The following is a 23049-nucleotide window of genomic DNA, read 5'->3' on the forward strand; positions in this document are numbered from 1 at the left end:
TGGGGCCGTTCTGGAATCTGCCCACAGGTCCTGCAGTCTGTGTGGGGGAGGGGAAGGAACAACGAGACTGGGGGACAGGGCAGCCCTGGGGCCCAGCCCTGGAACGTGGATTTTTGTGCCATCGGTGGTGCAGAGTGAGGTGTTGTGCCCTGGAAGTGAGGTCGTCAGGATGCCTGTGCTTTGAAAGGCCGAGTTGGGCAAGAAGCAGGAGCAGGAATGGACTCGGAGTGCAGAGAATGGGTTGACCTGAGGAGTCTGTGGCCACCCCTTCCCTCAGTGCAGATCCTGGAAACAGAGTCAATATAGTCAGGGGTCAGTCAGTAAGAATTGGGAGGGTGGAGAAAAAAGAGCACCCACATTAGGGGACAACATGGGGAGAAGGGTGCACCCAGGAGATGAGCAGGAATTGCCAGTAAGGAGAGATGGGGCCTTCAGAGGCCAAGGAGAACGTGGGGGCTGGTTCCATGTGAGTATCTTGAAGCTAGCCAGCTCAACAGGCATGGGACCACCCCTCCTCTGGTCCTGGCTGGGTGCCCTAGTGGAAGGCCTTGCCACATGGCCAAGGGAGGGCTCCAAGGGCAGACAGCATCAGGGCACAGTGACTAGGCGCATCAAGGCCCAGGACAGTTGTGGGAGTCAGAGCCCACACCGAAGAGGGTTGACGAGGAGGCAGAAGGGTGGAGGGGCCCACACACTTGTGAGCAGGAGCTGTAAGGGGGCCCAGGGGTCCTTATTCACGACAGCAGAGCATATTTACGTGGGGGTTGGAGCCAATAACTGAAAATGCAGAGGGGATAAGAGGTGGAAGGGTCTCTGAGGAGGCAAGGGGCCCTTCCTCCCTAGAAGAGGAGCAGGACCTTGAAGAAGGGGGCCAGGGGTTCTCACTTCCTCTCCAGAAGCCATTGGCTGAGGGGAAGGAGGGGGGTGAAGGAGATCAGGTTTGAAATGAATCCTGGGAGATGTGGGAAAGGCTGAGTAGGCTGCTGGTCTTTTTTTTTTTTTTTTTTTTAAGATTTTATTTATTTATTTGACAGAGAGATAGAGAGCACAGATAGAGTGGCAGGTAGAGGCAGAGGGAGAAGCAGGCTCTCTGCTGAGCAGGGAGCCTGATGCGGGGCTTGATCCCAGGACCCTGGGATCATGACCTGAGCTGAAGGCAGATGCTTAACCAACTGAGCCACTCAGGCGCCCCAAGGCTGCTGGTCTTAAGGTCCCTTAAGGAAGACATTCTCCCCAGCCTGGTCAGGAGGCATAGTGAGGGGGCACTCTGGGGCTCCCGGGAGGCTGGGGTGGGAGCTCTGGCTCAGCTAGTAGTGTATGAGTCGTTTTCCTCTTTCTGGTGGATGGCAGTGGGACCCAAGGTCTGACTTGTGCCTACCTCCCATGAGACCTCTCCTCTCCTGTGGGACCCTGGGACCTGGTCTGATGACCCCACCCTGGAACAGGAGGAGCAGTACTGGCAGAGAAGGAAGGGGACCTAGGCCCCAGCAGTGTCTCTGCCTCTGTCCCCTCTCCCCCCCCCAAAAGGACTTACAGATCGAGATGGTTAGGAGGGGGCATCCCCTGGCCAGGGAGAGGGCTCCTGTAATTGCCAGGGTGTGAACGCAGCTGTTTGCACCCCGAAGTTAGATGCCAAGTATACAGCGCAGAGGAAAAGTGTCACACGCGGGAACGCATGAACCAGGCAGCTTTTATTGACCAGACCACCTGGCCTGGCCTGAGCTGTTCGCCCAGGAGGAGGAGTAGACTCCTGGGTCAGACAAGGGGGCATCACCAGCAAGGGCTGCGTTCAGGATGGCCCTGGGGAGAGGTGGGGGCCAGCGAAGATGGTTCACTGCGCGGACCATGGCTGAACAGGAGACACTCCGAAGGCTCTAGAAAGAACAGAGCAGGACCTTGGGGAGAAGGCTGTGCGCCCTCCACTAACCCTTACCTCCTCCCCCCCCCCAAGGCTGGAAGGGTAGGAGGCTCTTGGAAAGCTTTCTGGGCAAGAAGTGGGAGATAGGAAGGTCGTAGGAGGTCTTGTGGGCACGCGGGCGTGTGCTCCGGGCCCAGATCTCTCCAGACATCCTCCACCAGCTGCTGTCCCGGCCCCCTTTCTCTCCCCACGTACCTGGCCTGCTTCACGGAGGTCCAGGAATGGGCGCCCTGCCGCGGCTCCAGTTCAGGCTCGGGCTGCGCAGTTCGCGCCCGCAGTTCGAGCCCTGCGCGGGAGTACCTGCGTCCCATCTCCAACAGTTCCCGAACCCCCGAGGAGAGCAGGAGAGCACCGCGAGGGACGGGCGCCGGAGAGAGGGTGTCTTTGGCGGATAGCCCCTGGGGGGACGCGCCCAGGCCTTGGGTGTCCCAGGCAAGGGACCCGGCAGCGGGGCGCAGCGCTCGGCGCCACATGTAGGGCGAGCGGCGCAGCCCCATGAGCAAGCCCGCGGCGCGGCCCACTGTGTGGTAGCGGGGACTCGCCACGTGCTTGTACCAGGCGCCAGCGGGCAGCGCCGGCAGCGCCAGCAGCAGCAACAATGCGAGCACCGGCCGGCCCGCAGGGCCCCGCACGCCCGTGCCCCGCGCCAGGGTGCTCAGGTTGACGGCCGCCCGGCGGGGCAGGCCAGGAGCTAACTCAGCTGGGGCTGGGCGCGCCGCGGGACTGCTGCGTCGGGGAGCCGGAGCGTCGGGGGCGCAGCGCGGCGGGGCCAGCTATAACTGCTCGCTCGCCCCGCCCCGCTCGCCCCCGCGGTACTCGCTCGGCTCCCAAAAGGTAGGGGGAGGGATGGAGAGGGAAGAGGGGCCCAGGCTGCTGGGGCAGGGGCGTGGGTTCTTGGAGTATCTTCTCTGAGTGGGTGGGCCTTCACCTAGCTCATCTTGACGCTCCGCTGGGGGCGCCCCTGCTCCCCCTCAAGAACTGAGGGGATGGGCGGACGTGGGCAAAGGGATGCCTCCTTAGCCAGAGCTCTTGCAGGTTGGGCACCAGCAGAGGAAAGACTGGGGGGCTATAAGAACCCTAGTGGGGTCAGAAGCGCTGACTGGTGGGGGTCCTCTGTATCATTCAAGAACTCTCTGTGTATCTCCTCTCCTGAGGGCTGTCTCTTGTCCCCCCACCCATCCCCACCCTCTCCCACACTAGCAGGTGGGAGCCCTCCAACCCACTTCCCAGCTGCGGCTGGATGCTTGCAACCACAAGCTTGGTCACATGGAGCCCTCCCTGAGATGGTTAGTGGTTTCCCATGGCTTCCACAATAAAAAGTAAACCCCTCCTCTTACCCCAACCCTGGCCTGGGCAGGAGAAGGCCCTGTGGACCTCCAGCCTACTCTCTGGCTGTGATCCCCCCAAGACCACTGTCTCTGGCCAGTTTTTATCTTTCTGCCTTACCCAACAAACTGCGATTCTGCCCACCTCTGTGTTTCTGTCCTCGAAACGTCCTTCCCTTCCTTCCCAACCCAGCAGACTTGCACTCATCATTCAGGATCCTGCCTACATGGCCCTCATCTGAATAGTCCCCTGGAGTATTCCTCTGTGGATGTATGTGTTTAACAACCTCTTCCAGAGGGCAGAGCCTGACCCATTCTTGCCTGAGCCCCAGCCCAGGAAGGATGCAAACCCCGAAATAATCAGGCCTCACCCCACCCCCAGCAACCACACCACTCATGGAACATTTTCTTGATCCCAGACGCCAGTGATCCTGAAATGTCTTTTTTCTTTTTTTAAAAAATTTTATTTGTCAGAGAGAGAAAGAAGCTGGGGTGGGGGGGGGCACACAAGCAGGGGTAGCGGCAGTCAGAGCAGGCAGGGGGAGAAGCAGGCCCCCCGCTGAGCAAGGAGCCTGACACAGGACTCGACCCCAGGACCCTGGGATCATGACCTGAGCTGAAGGCAGACGTTTCACCGACTGAGCCCCCCAGGCATCCCTGAAATGTCTTATTTTGATCTCCAAACAATGCCACGAGGTGGGATAATTTTTTTTAAAAAGATTTTATTTGGGGGGGCGCCTGGGTGGCTCAGTCATTCAGTGTCTGCCTTTGGCTCAGGTCATGATCTCAGGTCTTGGGATTGAGCTCCGTATCAGGCTCCCTGCTCAGCGGGGAGTCTGCTTCTCCCTCCCTCTGCCTCTTCCCCGGCTTGTGTGTGCACTCTCTCTTTCTCTCGCTCACTCTCTCAAATAAATAAAATCTTTAAAAACAATTTTAGGGGCACCTGGGTGGCTCAGTCATTAAGCGTCATAGTTTTTCAAACTATTAAGAAAAATTTTTTTTTAAAGGGGGCGCCTGGGTGTCTCAGTTTTTAGGCGTCTGCCTTTGGCTCAGGTCAGGATCCCAGGGTCCTGGGATCAAGCCCCGCATCGGGCTCCCTGCTCCACCGGAAGCCTGCTTCTCCCTCTCCCACTCCCCCTGCTTGTGTTCCCGCTCTCACTGTGTCTCTGTCAAATAAATAAAATCTCTAAAAAAAATTAAAAAATAAAATAAAAAATTATTTATTTATTTATTTATTTTAATGAAAGCCCTTTCTAGGACTTCTGATCTTTTTTTTTTTAAGATTTTATTTATTCGAGAGACAGAGAAACAGCACAAGCAGGAGAGAGGCAGAGGGAGAAGCCGACTCAGATCATGATCTGAGCCGAAGGCAGACGCCTCACCATCTGAGCCACCCAGGCGCCCTGATAAAAAATTTTTAAAAAGATTTTATTTTTTAAAGTAACCTCTATACCCAACATGGGGCTTGAACTCAGAAGTCCAAGATCAAGAGTCGCATGCCCGCCAGGTGCCCCGAAGTGGACGATTATCGACCTCCTTTATCAATGAAGAAAGTAAAGCACAAGGAAAATGGATTTGTTCAGATCACCTGTTGGGTAAGCAGTGGTGCAAATGGGGTCCGACCTAGATCCCCCAGCCTGACAGCACCAGTTTGGGGACCTGAACTGCAGTTCTCCATGGAAACTGCCCCTTGCCCTCTGCCTGTCTCTGCAGCAAAAGGGAAGGCGTGATTCTGGGAGTGAAGGGAACAAAGTCCTTCCTCCCAAGTCTCCCTATCGAGGGGCCACAGAGGGGCTGGGAGTACAGAGGATGCACCTCTAAGGCAGGAAGGGCCCAACTTGGTTGTGGGGAGCCCTGGGGGGGGCAGTTAGAAGCAATGGCAGCCCTCCCTACAAAGGCCTTGTGGAACGGGGGAGAAGTGAGCCAAGCCCAGCGCCCTGTGCTTGGTGGTGGGAATGGGGGGGGGGTGTGCACCTCAACCTCTCCCGTCTGTTTCTTCACGTTGCAAACTGGGATGATAAGAGCCCCTCCTCAGCTTACTGTGAGCATTAATCCAGGCACGGGTCTTGGCATTACGCCTGGCACACGGTAGCTGCTCAAAACATGGTCACTACCATCTCCTGCGGTTACTGTTCCCAAGGCTGACCAGCCTCCTAAGCTGTCAGTAAAAACGCTTTGATGGAGGGGTGACTGGCGCAGGGACTGATGGGGTAGGGGATGCAGAGGGAGCTGCGGGCACACCTGGAGGGGCCTGGAGGACCACAGGGACCCCGGAGTTGTGTGGAATGCAGCCTCCCCAGGGGGGCCCTTGGCCTGGAGAGCCGCCTGGAGTGTGCAGTGGGCGGGCAGCGCAGCACGACGCGGGTCACCAGGGTCCCCTGACGCTGTACATCCTCCGGGCTAAGAGTACTTGGTGGAGGTGGGAGGGGGGAGAAGCCTGCCTGGAGCCCCCCACTCCACCCAGCTCAGCGGGGGAGAGTCCGGCACCCCCTGGAGATGGCCCAGTAGGATCACTTGCGGCTAGGCGGTAACGGGGTCTGGAGCCATTAGAACACTGAAGTAGAGCTACAGGTACCAGACGGATGAATCTCCAAAACAGTATTAAAGAAAGTACCCTGCATGATACTATGTCCCGTATCTAAAATTTAAATACCCGTCTTGCTTGTTTATGGCTGTGAAACGCAGGGGATGATGAAGGCCCCAGTGAGATGGAGTGGGACTCCTGCTGGGTGACTGTGCAGAAGGCACGTGGGGAGGGAGCCCAGGGCCGGGCTGGGGGAGCAAAGCACACCCTAGTCCTGGGAACTCCCAATGTGGGGTACAGAGAAGGAGGGGCTCTGAGCCCCGCCCAGCCCGGAGCCCAAGGGTCCAGTGACAAAGGCCTCCCTCCTCCCCCCGCTGCAGGGGTCTGGAGCCAAAGCTCCACTCTGGGAGGAGGGGAGGAGGTGACGGGCCCATGAGAGCTGACTCTCCTTTCTGGGACTCACCTCTCCCTTCATCCACCCAACATCCTCCTAGAAACCAGGGGAGCGTGGCTTTGGGCCTGCACACCACCTTTCTCCAATGGCACCAGGCTGCCCGTGGGCCAGGACCATTCAGAGCCTGGCCCCAACAAGGACTCCATCCTAAGGACGCAGTGACTGAGCAAATCTGTTTTGTCTTCTTTTTTTAAAATTATTTATTTCTATCGAGGTAATTTACATGATTAATATAATGCTAGCATAAGGAAGAAATTCAAACTCCCTGACCCACACTTTCACATCCCAGTCGTGCTCTCCAGAGGCAACAGCTTCCAGGTCCTTCAACTGTTTCTTCTAGTATTTACCCCCTACTTAAAAACCATAAACTTAACTATTCTAAAAACCTGTGGTCTTTTTAAGAAGCCGTAACTAACGTACCCTGAGTAGTGTGCACATCTCGTCTTTTAGGCATACATCTGCATGCCCACGGCCCAGAACAAGAGAGCAAAGAGTTCAGCTCCCGGGGAGCTCCCTTTGCAGCCCCCCCGCCCCCCTCACCCGCACCCCAGCCAGAAGCCCCCAGCATAAGTTATGACCTCATCAGGGTCCCTACCCTCAGCCGCACCAACATGTGGGGGCGGTCCTGTGCGGTGGAGGACGGTCAGCAGCATCCCTGGCCGTCACTCACCTGTACAGGCAGAGTTAACAGCCCCTGCCCAAGATGTGCCCCAGATATCCTGGAACCTAGGCACACCTACTTGACGTGGTAAGCGGGGGGTGGGGGGACACTGAAGTTGCAGATGAAATTAGGGACGCTCATCAGCGGACCTTAATGGAAGCAGATGGTCCTGAATTATGCAGGTGGGCCCAGCGCCACCACATCGTTGGTGGAGGGAGGCAGCATTGGAGGAGGAGGGGTGACAAGGACGAGGCTGGCAGGGTGCACCTTGCAGATGGAGGGGGCCTCTAAAGCTGGAGAGGAGATGGATTCTCGCCCGAAGGCGTGCACCCCACCTGCACCTTGATTTTATCCCAGGCAGACCTGTTTCGAACTTCCAAATTTCCTAACTGTAAGATAATACATCTGTGTTGTTTTGAAGCTGAAAAGTTTGTGGTCATTTTTTAACAGTGGCCACGGGAAACTAATGACCTGGTAGATGTCAGTAATGCTCCCACTCTGCTGTGACCACCACAAACGTCTCTTTGGGGGTAAAACCACCCCCAATTGAGAACCACAGACCCTCAGATTATAAACCGACACTTTCTGATTTATCTGTTTTAGGCAGCACCAGAAGGCTTCCTACAAATTTAGATGAAGCTTTGGCCCTCTCACACCCTCTCCATCCTTCTAGAATTTTGTCACAAATTTTGGTTAACTCAGTAGCCAGCGTTTATATTGTTATGGCTGTGTAGATATTGTTCTCTGCTAAGTGTACTATGATTACATTTCCTATCTCACTGATTGCTTTTTTTACACACTTATTGTGCTATTTTCCCCCAAAGGTTCTGAGAGATAGGTCGAGTTCCTTGCAGTACCTTTTCCAGATTCTCAAGCACGCGAGGGCACCCTGATCGGTTCCATGTCTGCTCTGGAGGCTCCCTGTGGGAGATGGTGGCCTCCTACTCCAGCCTGCACACCCCCTTTCCCACACATCCATGTTGGCGTCTCCACACAGGCATCATCCCACGCTCTGCTTTGGCTCTTGTCTGGGTTGGAATCCGTTTTCTGGATACCAGGTCATCTTCCAACTGGTACTCCCTAACATTTTGGAGACACGAACGCTCTGGTAGTTTCATGTGAATGGGGACATAGGACCTAAATAATTTGTCCCTTTTATGTCAGTGTCTTTATGCCTAATGGAAAGATTTTCTGGTTGTAGAATTTGTGGATGGATATCCCACTCCTTCAGAAATTTGAGGGAATCTCTGGCTTCCAGTGTTCCAGGAGTAAAGTCCTATTCTCAATCCCTCTTCTAGGATCTTCTCCCTCCTTACCCCCTCCTCCCTAAAGCTGTCCGCCGTACGCCAGGATGATGTCACTTGCTGGGGACCTTTCTTCCGTGGCTGGGCCCTTCCTTTCAGTGTGAAGACTCACGTCCTTCAGTGACAGCCCGTACTGTCTTATTAGTTCTTGGATAATTTGCACCTCTCCACTTTCTCTGTTCTCTCTGACATTCGTATTAATTAGATATTGCACCTTCTAGATTCAAAGTTCCAGCTTCTTTATTTTCTTTGTGTTCTGCTTGCTGGGAGATTTCAACTGTATCTTCCCAATTTGCTCTTGAATTTTTACTTATATTTTTGATTTCTAAGAGCCCTTTCTTGTTCTGATTATTTTGTGCTTGTTATTATTCAAGGCATCCTATTCTCATTTCACGGAAGCAGCATCTTTTCTGGGAATATCAAGTACAACTCTTTTTTCCTTTTCTCAAGGTAGGCTCCCCACCCAACACGGGGCTGGAATTCACCACCCCAAGATCAAGAGTCATGTGCTCCACCGACTGAGCCAGCCAGGCACCCCAAATACAGTTCTTTCTAAAGCTTCCTTTTGCTCCCTGGGTCTGCTTAGTTTGGTCCATCTTTCACATTGCAGGCTTTCCTCCTGAGTCTGGAGATCCTTGGCTGCCCGTCTGTCCCCATGTGTGAGTGAGACCTGATGCTCTTTCTGTGGGGACATGGCTCTGCCAGGCAGTGGGCTTCACTGCAGGAATGGCTTTTCATTCTGTAATGGGGCAGGCAGTGAAGCTTTTCTCTGGAGCTGGTCAGTTTCTGGAACCTAAGCAAGGGAGGGGGGTGTGGACTGGATACAGAAGTCAGGGCAGGGGAGGAGGGCCCAGGTCACCGGGTTCCATGCACTGACTTGCAGGCATTCGTTTTCAGTGCCCTGCCTCAGTTCACCCTCAGTGAAACTTCTTATCAGGGTTCCCCCCAAAGGTCTTTTTTTTTTTTTTCTTAAGATTTTATTTATTTATTTGACAGAGACAAAGCGAGAGAGGGAACACAAGCAGGGGGAGTGGGAGAGGGAGAAGCAGGCTTCCCGCAGAGCAGGAAGCCCGATGCGGGGCTCGATTCCTGGACCCCGGGATCATGACCTGAGCTGAAGGCAGATGCGTAATGACTGAGCCACCCAGGCGCCCCCCCAAAGGTCTTAAGGATGCTTTGTAAAGTGAGTCACTCATCTTCCTGTCGTTCCAAAGTCTGTTGACATCTTTCACTAGCTGCCTCCTGCCTTCTTCTCTTGGCACTTGTGGATTGGCAGTCTTTTATTCCTTCGCTGTCATTTAGTGGGGTTGTGTGACAGTGAGAAGGCATGTGCATTGGCCCGTCCACCAGATTCACTTGGTGTGATGATGCCCACTTTCCAATTGAGGAAGTCAAGGGTTCAGTGAGCTAACCAAGTTCACCAGCAAATAAGTGGCTGAACTGGGGTTTCAAGCTCATTTCTGTCTGATTCTAAAGTCCAGGCTCGCTCCCCAACAACACACTGCCTTTTTCTAGAAGGCTTCAGATTTGACTTGCCTCCTTTAATGGCAGAAGGGAGGTCGGGAGTGTGCCTGTCCCCCAAGGATAGGGAGGAAGCCTACCTGCAGAGACCTGAAGCCCAGTATTCACCACCGTCCATTCAGCAAACCTGCCCTGAGGCTTCTCTGCGCCAAGCCCCTGAGCTCAGCTGGGTGTGCCCAGTGAAGAGTGCAAGTTCCCTGCGTGATTTTCCCATCAGGATCCGGGGAGATAGCCCCCAGCTTGGAGAAGGATGTCACCAAAAAACAGTCTTTTCTGATAAGGATTTGCAGGAAGTTCTTATTTGGGGAGGCCGGGGCGGGCGGGGGAGGGGGGAAGGGGGGGAGGGGAGCGCCTGGTGACCAGGCCCGTGTACGCGGCAGATACAAGCGGTCTGGCTGGGCAGAAACGGCGGGCTCCCGATACAGCGGCTATATTTAGCACATAAACTGCAGGACGTGCGGTTCAATCTGCATTTCAGATCAACGCAGGGTAGCATGTCAACACAAGGACGTCCTGCCTACAGCAGGGGCGTACTCACCGGAACCACACTGAGCGCCGTCCGTGGTTGCTCTGAATTCCAAGCTACCTGGCTGGCGGCGCGGCGTCTCACCGGGCGGGCAGCCCCCGCAGAGGCAGCGGAGGGGGGCCGCGCCGCGGACCGCGCCCCCCGCCCCCAGCCCGCCGTCCCGCCCGGGCCCCCAGTTCCCAGCCCGGGCTCCGGGCCCCCTCCCGCGGTCCCGCCCGGGCCCGCAAGCCGCCCCCCGCAAGCCCCATCCCGCGGTCCCGCCCGCGCCTCGCTGGGGCGGAAGTGGCGGCTCGCGCTTCCGCCGGGCGGGGCCGTTACTGGGCGGGGCGCTGACGTCGCCCGGAAGGGGCGGGCCCGCCGGGAGCCAGGCCGCGCCGCGCCGCGCCGGCCGGAGGGGGCCGGAGCACGGACCATGGCGGCGGCGGCGGCGGCGGTGGCGGCGGCGGCGGCGGCGGCGGCAGCGGCGGGCGCCGAGGGGCGGCGCGCGGCCCTGGAGGCGGCGGCGGTGCCCGAGCGGGGCGGCGGGAGCTGCGTGCTGTGCTGCGGGGACCTGGAGGCTACGGCGCTGGGCCGCTGCGACCACCCGGTGTGCTACCGCTGCTCCACCAAGATGCGGGTGCTGTGCGAGCAGCGTTACTGCGCCGTGTGCCGCGAGGAGCTGCGCCAGGTGCGCCGCGCCGGCCGGGCCGCGCGTTCGGGGCGCCGGGCGGGCACGGGGCGCGGCCGGAAGGGGACTTTGCCTTCCTGGTGTCCGGCCGCGAGCCTGGCGGGGCCCCCCGGGGCGGGCTCCCGACCGTGGGGCCGACTGTGGGGCTTCTGGGGCCGGCAGGCAGGAGCTGGCCCCGCTGGGTCGAAGAGGGAGCGGTCCCTATGGGGACGGTTATGGCAGTCCGGGAAGCAGAGGGTCAAAGTGGGTATTTCCAGCCCAGCTGTGTGTCTGGGCCCCTCGGGGTAACCCCGGCAAGGTCCTCCCGAGACTGGTGCTTTCATCTGTTGAGGGGCGGTGGCACTCACACCTGCCCACCAGAGGGGGGAGGCTGAACCATTGAGGTTTCCTTAAGATTGTAGGCGGATGGGGTTAAAAGTGTTACGAAGTTTTTCTCCTCCTTGCCAATTCCAACGGGGGGTGGTGGTGAGGGGGTCAGCTCCAGAGTGGAGATGGGGATGTTTCTGACTCTGTCCAGATTTGGAAGCCCTGGAGGGGGTCAGAGGGCACTGTGGAGATTTTCCCCATCGTCCCCATAATGCCAGATGCTGGCTGGAAGCACCTAATTGGAACTCCCTTGGTTTGCTTTGAGATATGTTTGCTTCCAGTGTTGTGAAAGTCCTCTGGTTTGTTCATGGAAAGCTTGGGCTGGTGACATCTGCCAGGGAATCTTTCTTCTTCCTAGAAGTGACGCAGAAACGGCATTGTTGAGGAGTAGGTTTCTTTAGTTGTGTTGTTTTCCTTTTTTTTTTTTTTTTTTTTTTAGGTAGACATTTATGTTAGGGGAGCCAAGACGATCCTGTAATTCCATGAGCTCTCCCATGAGCACCTATTCTGTGCTCTTTTCAAAAAAGACACTTGGAGACGCTGTTAGTCTGTAATGGGGTGGACAGAGACGGGCCTGGGAGAGATCTGGAGTGCACAAATTGTCGGGAAATCCTTGGGCCTGTGGCTCAGTGAGCGCCTCCCAGCTCTGCCCAAGGCTGCCATGCCGGCCTGTCTTGCATGGCATGAGGTCACTCTTGAAGGGCCAGGTTTTCCAGTGCACCTATAGTTCCTTCCAGGAAGGCAGGGGCTGCAGGTCTCACTCTGGAAGTGAGCAGACACCTCTGTGTGGCTCCTGTGGCCAGCACGTGGCCTCTCTTGCTCCCTGTGGGTCCCACACCCTTCCAGTGCTGTGTGTGGCAAGCAGCTCTTGACACGAGCTGTCAGCAGGCTCCCGCTGGAGCGTGCTTTGGCAGTGGGTGCCTCTGGCCGATTCTGGCATTCCTCTTAGGCCTGCCCTGAATTACTGGGCAGCAGGAGGGTGTCCTGGGAACTTTGGGAGATGACGATCCTTTCCATTCATCTTGCTTGCTTCCCACTCTTGAACTTGCAGCTCCACCCTAGCTCTTCCTGTTCCCTGGCTGAGTCCTGCACTGTCCTCTGAATGTGCCATGCCCACTTAGGAATCCCACAGCTGCCTCCAGGGGCTGCCTCTGCTCTGTCCTCCCTTATGGGACTCGGTCTGTAAAAACCCTGAGGAAAGCATGCCAAGATACTGTGCGGAACAGGCGCACACCTCGGCTCGGGGCTTCCCTGTGCCCGCTGTGGGGCAGGCGTTGCAAAGAGCAGACGCAGAGCAGCCCTGCAGCTGCTGGTCAGGCAGGGAGCCAGATCCAGCTGGATTGCCCAGCAGGTGCTCCGGGTGGAGGCCAGGCCGGCTCCTAGTCAAGACCAACATCAGCGCCCCCCACCTTCCTCCCTGGTCTCACCTTTCGCACGGTCCATTTTCTTCTTCTTTTTTTTTTTTCCCAGCCCATCTCTGTCAAAGAGGCCGGATGGGGCTGCTATACAAAGTGCGGTGTGTCTGAGCTAGTACGGCCTCCCTTCCACTTCACAGGCAAGACGTGGGAAGGAGGCTGATGGCAGGTCAGGGGGTGGGACCTGCTGACCACCCTTGCTTGTCTGGTGTCAGGGCCCCTCCCCACCAGCCTGGTCCACCTGGGCTCCTCTGGGGCCTGTACTTCCTAGGTGGGGCCCTCACTGCGCACCCTCACCATCGGTTCACTCTTACCAGGGGTCTCTGCTGTCACCATGTATCCTCTCTTCCACTCACTGAGTGCCCAGTGGATACTGGGAGTGGGGAGTAACAAAGCCCCAGGCAGGAACACACACCCACCCCTGTGGGGGTCTGAGTAGAGCCCTCATCCCATCTCCCTCTCCCTCTCTTCAGGGACTGGCCCAGCCATCCTGGGGCCCACCCAGGGGTGCCCTTTCCCCCTTGGACATCGACTGCCTGGCCGACCCAGGGGCTTCCCAAGATGGTCCATTCTCAAGTGTCTAGGCCTGGCCTGTGCCTCTGTCTTCGGATCCATGACCCTGTCCCATCGGGGAGATCACCAGGGTGGGTGGGTCTTGGGCCATGCTGGTTGGATCCCTGGTGGGTTCCTTCCCATCCCTGGTTGGGCCCCCATGCCCTGGTCCTTGTTCAGCGACTTGGTCTCGCCATGTGCCTCACCCTCTGCTGGGCCACACCGAGCCACACTGCTGCCCTCTCGTGTACTCATTACTGGTCCTGACGCCGGCGCAGGCCTTCAGGGACCCAATCCTGGTCTTATAGCCTGTTTAGGAAAGGCCCTTAGCATTTCGCCATTCCCACCCCCAGCTCCAAACCTGCTCACCCTCGTTCTCAGACAAACGCAGCCTTTCCCTTCCTCAACCTCTTCCTGAGGTTCCCAGTGTCCCCCCTCTCCTGGCTTGGCTCAGGTGTGCCCAGAATTGGCTGCCCCATCAGACTGCTCAGGAGAGACAGACGCCCCTGAGAACGGCACCCTGCCTCTGTCCACAGCGAGGGTGCCGGCAGTAAGACACCCCCCGCCCCCCAGTGGATCCGAGCAGACCTCTGAGACCAAGGCGCTGGAGCTGGGGGAGACGGTGGTTGACAGTGGCATCGCGGCACGGGCTTCCTCTGGGGAAGAAGTTGTTCCTCTGCTGAGTTGCTGGACTGGCTGCTTTTTGGCAGGGGGCTCCCTCACGGGAGGACGCTGCCCCTGCCGCCCGTGATGCCTCAGTGTAAGCAGGGCCCTGAGTCCCGGCAGCCGATCCCACGACAGACCCTGTGATCTGTGGCCAGCTCGTGGCCCTGCACGTGCAGGCGCTGGTCCCCTGGCAAGAGGCAGGAGGAACTGGGGTCAGGGCCGGGAAGGCGCCCTTGTGAGTGGCGTGGGGCAGGGCTGGTGTGGCCTTGTCCTGTCCTGGAAGGGCTGGAACCGTGGGAAGAGGCCAATGTGAGGCCCAGGGGCCTGGGAAGGGAACGGGGGGCGGGGGGGAGCCATGGGAGCTTAGCTGCAGTGAAGCACCCACCCAAAATACGAATGGGGCGGGGGCAGGACCGGGCAGCCAGTTTACCAGACAGGATGACAAGGGGAAGAAAGGCCTGCTGGGGCATTGCTCATCCTCCTCCTTCCCCCGGAATGGGTGTGGCTGGACCATGATGCCTCCCTTGGGCTGGAGGGGACAGTGCTTGGGGGTCAGTGTGCTCTCCCCACAGTAGAGAAGTGGAGACTGAGCTCCCTAGCTTCTCCCCCAGACCCCCAGGGAACCAGTCTTAAGCATCCTGCTGCTGGGGACAATGTGACCACCATTCTCCCCAGCCAGTCCCCTGCTTTCCCAAGTGCATGGCCATTGTGATCCCAGACATCCTCCCTGGCTGAGCCTAGCTGAGCCTAAACAGAGCAGGGATGACCTTGACATGACCCTTCCCAAGGTGAGGACGCTGAGCAGAGGCGAGCGACCAGGCCCAGACTGCGGGGGACAGTAGTGGAGTGGGAAGGGTCATGGAGAGGAGACCGAAGGTGTGGTCTTGGTCCAGGGATGAGTGGGGGCCAGAGAGGAGGGAGCCCTGGAGGGAGCTGTGCTCTTGTTGGTGCAGAGGGGGGACCTGAGCCTGTGAGAGGATCCTGGGGGCGCTGGGATGGGGGTCTGTGGAGGGGCAGCCCGGCAGGCTGTACCTGAGCGTGCCCGAGACCCCCTGGGAAACAGCCAGGCTGCACGGGTGTCTGCACCCAGGCCCCCCCCCACGCACCCCAGCTCGGCACGTTGGCACCCCTGGCAGCTGGTTAATAGGCAGGAAGCAGCCAGGGGCTGTGACCGAGGCCTGCGGGGGAATCCCTCTCCTATGGCATCGCGGGTGGACAGAGGGTGGCCTGGCATGACGTGTGGTCACCTTGCTTGTCCTGGTGGCGTTGTTTCCATAGCTTCTTCTTGGACGTCTTCTCTACCTTTTCTGCCCTGTGCTCAACACCCATGTGTGGTCTCTGTCACTGCCCCCCCGGGGGTCACTGCTGACCCCTGTTCCTCTGGGGTGACCTCCCTGGATGAGTGGGGAGCCTGCCGCCCCCTGGTGGCGAGGCTGGGTGTTGTGTCTCCACGTGGGTCACCCCAGGCCCGCGGGCTGCAGGTGAGGAGAGGGGCCTGGGCAGCCCAGGATGGCAGAGAGTGCTGCCTGCGGGGCCGGCCTCGGCCTTCTCAGCAGGGGCTGTGTGCCTCCCTCTTCTCAGCCCGACGGTGTCCTCCACTGGGTGCCCACGGCCCTGCTCACCAGCCCCCCTCACTTGGTTCCAGGTGGTCTTCGGGAAGAAGCTTCCTACCTTTGCCACAATCCCCCTCCACCAGCTGCAGCACGAGAAAAAATATGACATCTACTTCGCTGATGGAAAAGTTTTTGCCTTGTACAGGTGCGAGAGATCCTTAGCCCGGGATTCCGAGGGCCTGTGGCCAGCCCTGCACTAGGGATGGGCACATCCCCGAGCCCTCCTGTGCTCCTCACAGCCCTGGGGCGCAGATGTCAGGGCCCGTGCTCCGTTTCCTCTCCTGTAACAGGCATCTCATAGCAGCCCCCTGGGGTGGCGGTGGGGACAGGGGCAGCACATTCAGGGAAAACACTCTGGTGGAGTGCACAGTGCCTACTTTCTGGGGCTCTGTGAGGTGCACTCGAGCTCCTAGGAGTTGGGCTCTTAGTCTGTGGCAGGAAAACCCCATAAAGGGGTACAGTTGTCTCGGGAGTGATCCTCCTCATCCAGGTGAGGGTGTGGGCCCAGTGTTCGCGCCCCGCTGACGCGGAGCTCAGCCCTCCTGGCCAGGAGCAGCACCGACTCCGCGGGCGGAGCCCTGGTGGGCATGGGTGGGAGTGCCCGTCCGCCAGCCCCTGCTCCTGAGCACATGCAGGAGCTCGCTCCGGACGGTGACACTGAGTGCCTGCGGGGTCGGGGGGGCCCTCGGTGTCTCTCCAGGCAGCTGCTTCAGCACGAGTGCCCGCAGTGCCCTGAGCTGCCGCCGTTCGGCCTCTTCGGGGACCTGGAGCAGCACATGCGGAAGCAGCACGAGCTCTTCTGCTGCAAGCTGTGCCTCAAACACCTCAAGGTGCGCCCTGGGCCGCGGAGCCTGCCCGGGGGCCCGGGGAGAGCTGGGTGCAGGCGGTTGGGGGCTAGGCCCCTCGTCCCCCTAGCTCTCCAGCCTCACCCAGCCCAGGCAGGGGGGTGCTCCTGGTGTGTACGGTGCTGTGTGTGTATGGCCGGGGGGACTGAGGCAGCCCTTTGTCGCGGGGCCATGGGAAGGGGCCTGCCCACGCCCAGCACCCTCTTCCCTGCAGATCTTCACCTACGAGCGCAAATGGTACTCACGCAAGGACCTGGCACGGCACCGCATGCAGGGGGACCCCGACGACACGTCACACCGCGGGCACCCGCTCTGCAAGTTCTGTGATGAGCGCTACCTGGACAACGATGAGCTGCTCAAACACCTGCGCCGCGACCACTACTTCTGCCACTTTTGTGACTCTGACGGGGCCCAGGACTACTACAGGTGGGCGCGGGCCCGGGGCACCGGAGCAGGCTGGGCGGGGCCGCTGGCTGGGGTGGCAGGGCCCGCAGGCTCCTGCTGACACCCTGGCCCTGCCAGCGACTACGCCTACCTGCGGGAGCACTTCCGGGAGAAGCACTTCCTGTGTGAGGAGGGCCGCTGCAGCACGGAGCAGTTCACCCACGCTTTCCGCACTGAGATCGACCTCAAGGCCCATAGGACAGCCTGCCATAGCCGGAGCCGCGCCGAGGCCCGCCAGAACCGCCAGATTGACCTGCAGTTCAGCTACGCGCCCCGGCACTCGCGCCGCAGCGAGGGTGAGTGAGCGGGGCTCCATCGGGCTCCAGCCTGGCGCTCCCCGAGGCCCGGAAACCCCACAGCCGGGCTCCGGTCTGGCCCATCGTGTGTCTCCCATCTGTCGGCTGCGGGTGGGGGGCTCCAGGGTTGGGAGAACTGTTGGGAGAGCTGCTGTGTGGGGGTCGTGGCTGCGGCAGACTCTTCTCCCTGCCCACTTCTTGCTCTGAGCCAGTCCTCAGGGCTCATGAGCTGGGGGTGGGGGGAAGTCTCTGCTGGGCAAGCTGGAGCACCGGCCTCAGGCTGGCCCAGGCCTTTGACAGGCTGTGTCCCGGCCGCAGGGGTCATTGGGGGTGAGGACTACGAGGAGGTGGACAGGTACAACCGTCAGGGCCGTGCCGGCCGGGCCAGTGGTCGCGGAGCCCAGCAGAGCCGTCGAGGAAGCTGGAGGTACAAGAGGTGGGAGGATTTGCGTGCCGCTGACATTCTCCTGGCGCCACCCCTGGGGCGGTGGCGGCGGCCGCCAGCTGGGTTGGAACGGTGCACGGGGATCAGGGGACTTTGGCCTTCTGGTGTCCGGTGTCCTTGGCTTGGCGGTGGCGGGGCCTGCTTAGTGTCCTGAGTGAGCAGACATTTCCCTACTCTTTTCCCTAGTTCTAGCCAGAGGCACCAGGACCCTGCAGGTTGGGGTGGGCCGGAGGGGCCTGTGTCACTGGGTGGGGCTTCAGTGCAAGCGTGCTGTGAAACGCTCGCACTGCTGGCACGTGCTCAGGCCAGGCGCTGTCCCCACTGTCCAGCAGGATGGAGGCATCTTGGACCCCAGACACTGGGGGAGCCCCAGCCTGAGACCCGCTGCGTCGGCAGCGCCCTCTCCTGGCCAGCGAGGGCAGGCGGGCACCGGCTCCACTGGCGGCGGGCACTGGCTCCACTGGCCCCGGGCCAGCTCCCAGTGGCCAGGCTTGGGTGGGTGGGGGAGGCTCCTGCCCAGCTCCTCGCCCTGCATGCCGCCGCGGTCCCTGGCCTTGCCCAGCCTGAAGGCCTCCCCCTCCCAGGGAAGAAGAGGACCGGGAAGTGGCAGCTGCCATCCGGGCCTCAGTGGCCGTGCAGCAGCCGCAGCAAGAGACGCGCAGAAGTGAGGACCGGGAGGAGGGCGGCAGGGCCAAGAAGGAGGAGGCAGGGCTGCGGGCGCTCGAAGAGCTCCGCGGCCCCCGGCGTCTGTCCCGGACTCAGGGTGAGGGAGCAGGTGAGCTGGCTGTGCTGGCGGGCACCTGGGAGGGGAGAGGCAGGCTCCTGTTGAGCACGGTGCTTGGGAGTGACAGGGCAGAGCCCTGAGCTCACCCTGGAGGGTCTGCTCCCACCCCCTGCACATTGCTCAGCCCTGACATAGGGTCGTTTCGTGGCTCCTAGGCCTCAAGGAAGCCTCGCCCAACGGTCCTGTAAGCCAGGAGGGCCTCCCAGCAACTGGCCCAGCCACAGGGGCCACGCCTCCGAGGTACACTCGTGCACAGCTGGGGGGGCTTCCTGCAAAGGGTGGGTGCGCAGTGGGCTAGGGCCCTCAGGCCACTGACGCCACTCCCCTCCTTGGGCTCAGCACCCTCCCACCTCCCACTTCGAAGCTCAAGGATGAAGACTTCCCCAGCCTCTGCGCCTCTGCGTCCTCCTCCTCCTCCTCCACCTCGTGCTCTGCTGCGGCAGCCCTGGGCCCCGTGGGGCTGGCACTGGCGTACCCCATCCCTGCCAGGGGCAGGAGCACCTTCCAGGAGGATGACTTCCCCGCCCTGGTGTCCTCCGCCTCCAAGCCCAGCACCGCCCCCACCAGCCTCATTTCTGCCTGGAACAGCAGCGGCAGCAAGAAGGTGGCGCATCCCACCCCGGGGGCCCAGGCTGCTGGCGGGAGCAGCCAGCCCCCCAGGAAGGCTGGGAAGGGGGGCAAGGGCAGCAAGAAGGGCGCACCACCGCCCTCAGAGGAGGAGGAGGAGGACGGCCGCACTGGCCTCACCGCCCAGGAGCTGCGGAGCGTGCCCACCACGGTAGCCGTCTCCTCCCTGCTGGCGCTGGCCTCCACCCATACCCTCCCCAAGGTCGGCAAGAAGAAGAAGGTGGGCTCGGAGAAGCCGGCTGCCGCCTCACCCCCCCCACAACCCCCTGACAAAGATGGGCCCCCTGGGGCCGAGCAGGCCCCCACCACGACTGCCAGCAGAGCCGAGGGACCCGTTGCCCTCATCGTCAATGGACACACAGAGGGGCCGGCCCCGGCTCGGAGCACGCCCAAGGAACCTCCTGGGCTCCCACGGCCCCTGGGCCCCCCTCCCCGCCCTACACCCCAAGAAGACTTCCCAGCACTTGGAGTCCCCTGCCCACCCAGGATGCCCCCTCCCCCAGGTATGTGTGTCTGGTTCTGGCCTGCTTCTGGGCATCTGGGAGGGGGCCGGGGTAGGAGAGTCAGACTGGAGCCCCGGGGTCGAGGGGAGCACACCCTGAGGGGCAGTCACAGGCCAGCAGGCGTGGGGAGGGAAGCCTAGTGGCACCGCTGACTGTGAGCAGGGCATTTACCCTCCGCGTCCCTTGCCTCCCTGTAAAAGGGGGCAATCCTAGCGCCCTCTGGAGATGGGGGAGTAAGTCGCCCTAGGCCAGGATTGCCGCGGGGGAGCTCAGCGTCATCGGGTCCTGGGCCTGCTGGACGGAGCCGGACCTCGGTGGGCTGGGCAGCCTGGGAAGCCACGGCAACATGTGGCAAGCAGGGCTCACATTCGGGTCTTGCTGTGCCGCCCCCTGCAGGCTTCAACGCTGTGGTGCTCCTGAAGGGCACCCCACCCCCGCCTCCGCCCGGCCTGGTGCCGCCCGTCAGCAAGCCACCCCCCGGCTTCTCGGGCCTCCTGCCCAGTCCCCACCCAGCCTGTGTCCCCAGCACTGCCACCGCCACGAAAGCGTAAGTGGGGGTGGGCCGCCCGGCCTTGTGCCCCTAGAGGCCGGGGAGTGCCCTCACCTTGGTCCACCCCAAAGGCTTAAGCCACAACCTCCTGCCTGTGTTCCGACCCTCAGGCCCAGACTGACACCTGCGCCACAGGCCTACCTGGTGCCCGAGAACTTCCGGGAGAGGAACCTGCAGCTCATCCAGTCCATCAAGGACTTCCTGCAGAGCGATGAGGCCCGCTTCGGCAAGTTCAAGAGCCACTCGGGGGAGTTCAGACAGGTCAGCCAGGCAGGGGTGTGGGGGGCCAGCACGGCCACTGCGGGGACTCAGGCCCGGGCTGGGCGTGACTGGTTTGGCTCTGGGTGGCAGGGCGTGATCTCCGCAGCCCAGTATTACAAGAGCTGCCGCGACCTGCTCGGGGAGAACTTCCAGAAGATTTTCAACGAGCTGCTGGTGCTCCTGCCCGACACGGCCAAGCAGCAGGAGCTGCTGTCCGCACACACGCACTTCCGGGGCCGGGAGAGGCCTCCTGGCGCCAAGGCCAAGAAGAACAGGAAGAGCGCATGGCAGGCCAACACCCGGCCCGCGGGCCTGGACTGCTGCGTGTGCCCCACCTGCCAGCAGGTGCTTGCGCACGGTGACGTCAGCGGCCACCAGGCACTGCACGCCGCCCAGGACAACGACTTCCCATCCCTGCAAGCCATCGCCAGGATCCTCACGTAGCCCCCCCAGCATGGGCAGGAGCTGCCACACCCACGAGTCTCCTTCCTCCTCCCTCCTTCCCGGCTGCCCTGCAGCCAGGTAAGGCCCTGCTGAGGCCGCCACTCAGGCCCCTCCGCCGGCCAGCCCACCCGGGGTCGCCAGGAAGGCCCACCCGCTGTGTCCGCACACCATCACATAGGAGTCCATCCAGTTTCCTCCTGGGAGGTGGGCAAAGACCCCTGCCTCCGTGCTGGGCTGGTCTGGGTTTGTGTTTTCCTGCTTTTGGAAGGTGCAAGGGGAGGGAAGGGCCGGGACGCAGGAACCTGTCCATGCTATCAGAGCTGGTGGCAACAGCGGGCCCCCTCCAGGCCCCCTGAGCCCGAGGGCTACAGCGCCGCCGCCCCCGAGCCAGAAGCTGCGGGGCCACCGGGGCCGGAGTCAGATGTTGAGCGTGTTGTGTAAACAGTTGGCTATTTCGTGATTTAAGAACGTTCAGGATTAAAAGCAGACACGAAATTGTGCTACTTGAAGTTGAATCTTTGTATGAGACAAGCTGAATCTGGGATCTCAAATTGCCTCTGACCTTTTATAAGACCGTGTATCTTCAAATAAATTTATTTTGCAATAATGCACATAGCTGGTGTTTTGAGCTTCTCTGCCCTCCCAGGTCACCCTCAGTGAGGGGGGGGGGGCTCAGAGCCATCCAAGGCCCCAGCTCCGATGGACAGCCAGGGGCCAGCTGGGGTGGGGGACGACCCGTGTGCACAGCTGGGTAGCTGGGCTTTGCTCTCGGGACACGGCCGCCGGTCTGGGCCCGGGGCCCAGTCCTGGACATCTTGCACTGTCCAGGCTTTCCAGGAATAGACGCAGCCATGTTTGACCTATGCTTGTGTCCCCAGTAAAACCGTCCTCCCAGAACGTGGGAGTCCTACAGACTCCAGGTTTGCACCCACAGACTAGTAAAGAGCTCCTAATGATAAACGAGCGCTTCAGAAGCAGTGGAGGGCGCATCTGAAATTCTGCCAGAGAATAATTTGTGCTTAATTATTTGGATGCAGTATCTCGGGAGGGGACCAGACCGAGAAATCGCCCCTTTCTGCCCTAAACACACGTAAATAGAAGACAGTTCTAAACACATAGCCACATCCAAATCAGGCAAAGGAAATGTCCTCACATGAGAAGAAACATGTCTTTGGAAGTGGGGATGGGGGTACCCAGGACGATGAGGGCCAGAGGCGCACGGCCGTGGGCTTTGCTGGCGCTTGGGGCCCGGCGCAGACAAGAGCCTTCAGCCTCTTTACCCTCCCCTGGGCTGTGTAGAGGTCACCTGCCTTCCCCGGACAGGCCAGTAGCCCCTCACAGCCGATGGCCCCTTTGCAGACCTGAGGACAACCAGCCCCACAGAAGAGTAATCTGGAAAATGGGGGATCTTGTTGACAACGTTGAAAACAAGCTCTTCTTAATGAAGCAAGAACCACGCTAACACATGGCAGCGCTGAGGTGGTGCTGGCCGTGTGCCAAGCCCTGCTCTGGGCTCTGCCCCTGTGTTGGCCTGCCCCCCAGCCCACCCGCATGGCCGCAACCATTCTTTTGGAAGGGGAGCCCGGGGCACCAACGAGAGACTTGCCCAAGACAGCCCTGCCTGCTTGGATGTGGCATAGCCAGCCCTCCAGCCCCAGGGACGGTTCTCAGCCCCGCTGCCCTCAGCCGGGACATTATTAAATAGTTAGACGTGAACAAGTAACTGAGCTAAAAATCCCAGTGGATGGGTTCAGAAGCAAACAGGACCAAGCTGGGGAGATCTCCAGAGGCTGAGTTAGCTAGCCGGGGAACATGGCTCCGGAAGCTGCCTGCAGCACCTGATGGGGGTCCCAGGAACAGAAGGTGACACGTAGAGACATAATGACTCCTTTTCCGTGCGGTGAAGAAAAATAGAAAACAAGCACGGGGCGCCTGGCTGGCTGTGTCGGAGGAGCATGGGACGCTCGATCTCAGGGCCATGAGTTCAATCCCTACGTTGGGTGTGGCGATTACTTAAAAATAAATAAAAGTAGGGGCACCTGGGTGGCTCAGTTTGTTAAGCAACTGCCTTCGGCTCAGGTCATGATCCTGGAGTCCCGGGATCGAGTCCCGCATCAGGCTCCCTGCTCAGCGGGGAGTCTGCTTCTCCCTCTGACCCTCTCCCCTCTCTCATTCTCTCTGTCTCAAATAAATAACTTCTTTATAAAAAAATAAAAATAAATAAAAGTAAATGGTTGTTTAAAAAAAAAAAACAGGACCCCTGGGTGGCTCAGTCAGTTACGTGTCTGCCTTCAGCTCAGGTCATGATCTCCAGGTCCCGGGATCGAGTCCCGCATTG

At 60.0% G+C, this 23049-nt stretch overlaps 2 protein-coding genes across 6 annotated transcripts; one reads left to right on the plus strand and one right to left on the minus strand.

The window, feature by feature from the left end:
* Positions 1 to 1670: 1670 nt before the first annotated feature.
* NPW (neuropeptide W) lies at positions 1671 to 10647 on the minus strand. Its single transcript, XM_078074049.1, is given in 3 exon segments — positions 1671 to 1874; positions 2114 to 2691; positions 10552 to 10647. Coding segments are annotated over 3 exon segments (759 nt in total). The 3' UTR covers positions 1671 to 1789.
* On the plus strand, positions 10631 to 21322 carry ZNF598 (zinc finger protein 598, E3 ubiquitin ligase). Of its 5 annotated transcripts, XM_036083172.2 has the most exons (12): positions 10631 to 10900; positions 15545 to 15657; positions 16213 to 16342; positions 16572 to 16783; positions 16880 to 17097; positions 17416 to 17533; positions 18127 to 18317; positions 18482 to 18566; positions 18666 to 19456; positions 19853 to 20003; positions 20117 to 20267; positions 20358 to 21322. In XM_036083172.2, exons 1-12 carry the CDS (start codon positions 10646 to 10648, stop codon positions 20709 to 20711), a joined length of 2769 nt encoding a protein of 922 aa, XP_035939065.2. In that variant the 5' UTR covers positions 10631 to 10645; the 3' UTR covers positions 20712 to 21322. The 5 variants fall into 5 exon arrangements, with proteins under 5 accessions (XP_035939065.2, XP_077931097.1, XP_077931099.1 ...); XM_078074971.1 differs by having other exon boundaries at positions 20117 to 21322; XM_078074973.1 differs by having other exon boundaries at positions 18127 to 18305; positions 20117 to 21322.
* The last annotated feature ends 1727 nt before the right edge of the window (positions 21323 to 23049 follow it).

The sequence above is a fragment of the Halichoerus grypus genome, chromosome 6, assembly GCF_964656455.1.
Source record: "Halichoerus grypus chromosome 6, mHalGry1.hap1.1, whole genome shotgun sequence".
Taxonomy (NCBI): Eukaryota; Metazoa; Chordata; class Mammalia; order Carnivora; family Phocidae; genus Halichoerus; species Halichoerus grypus.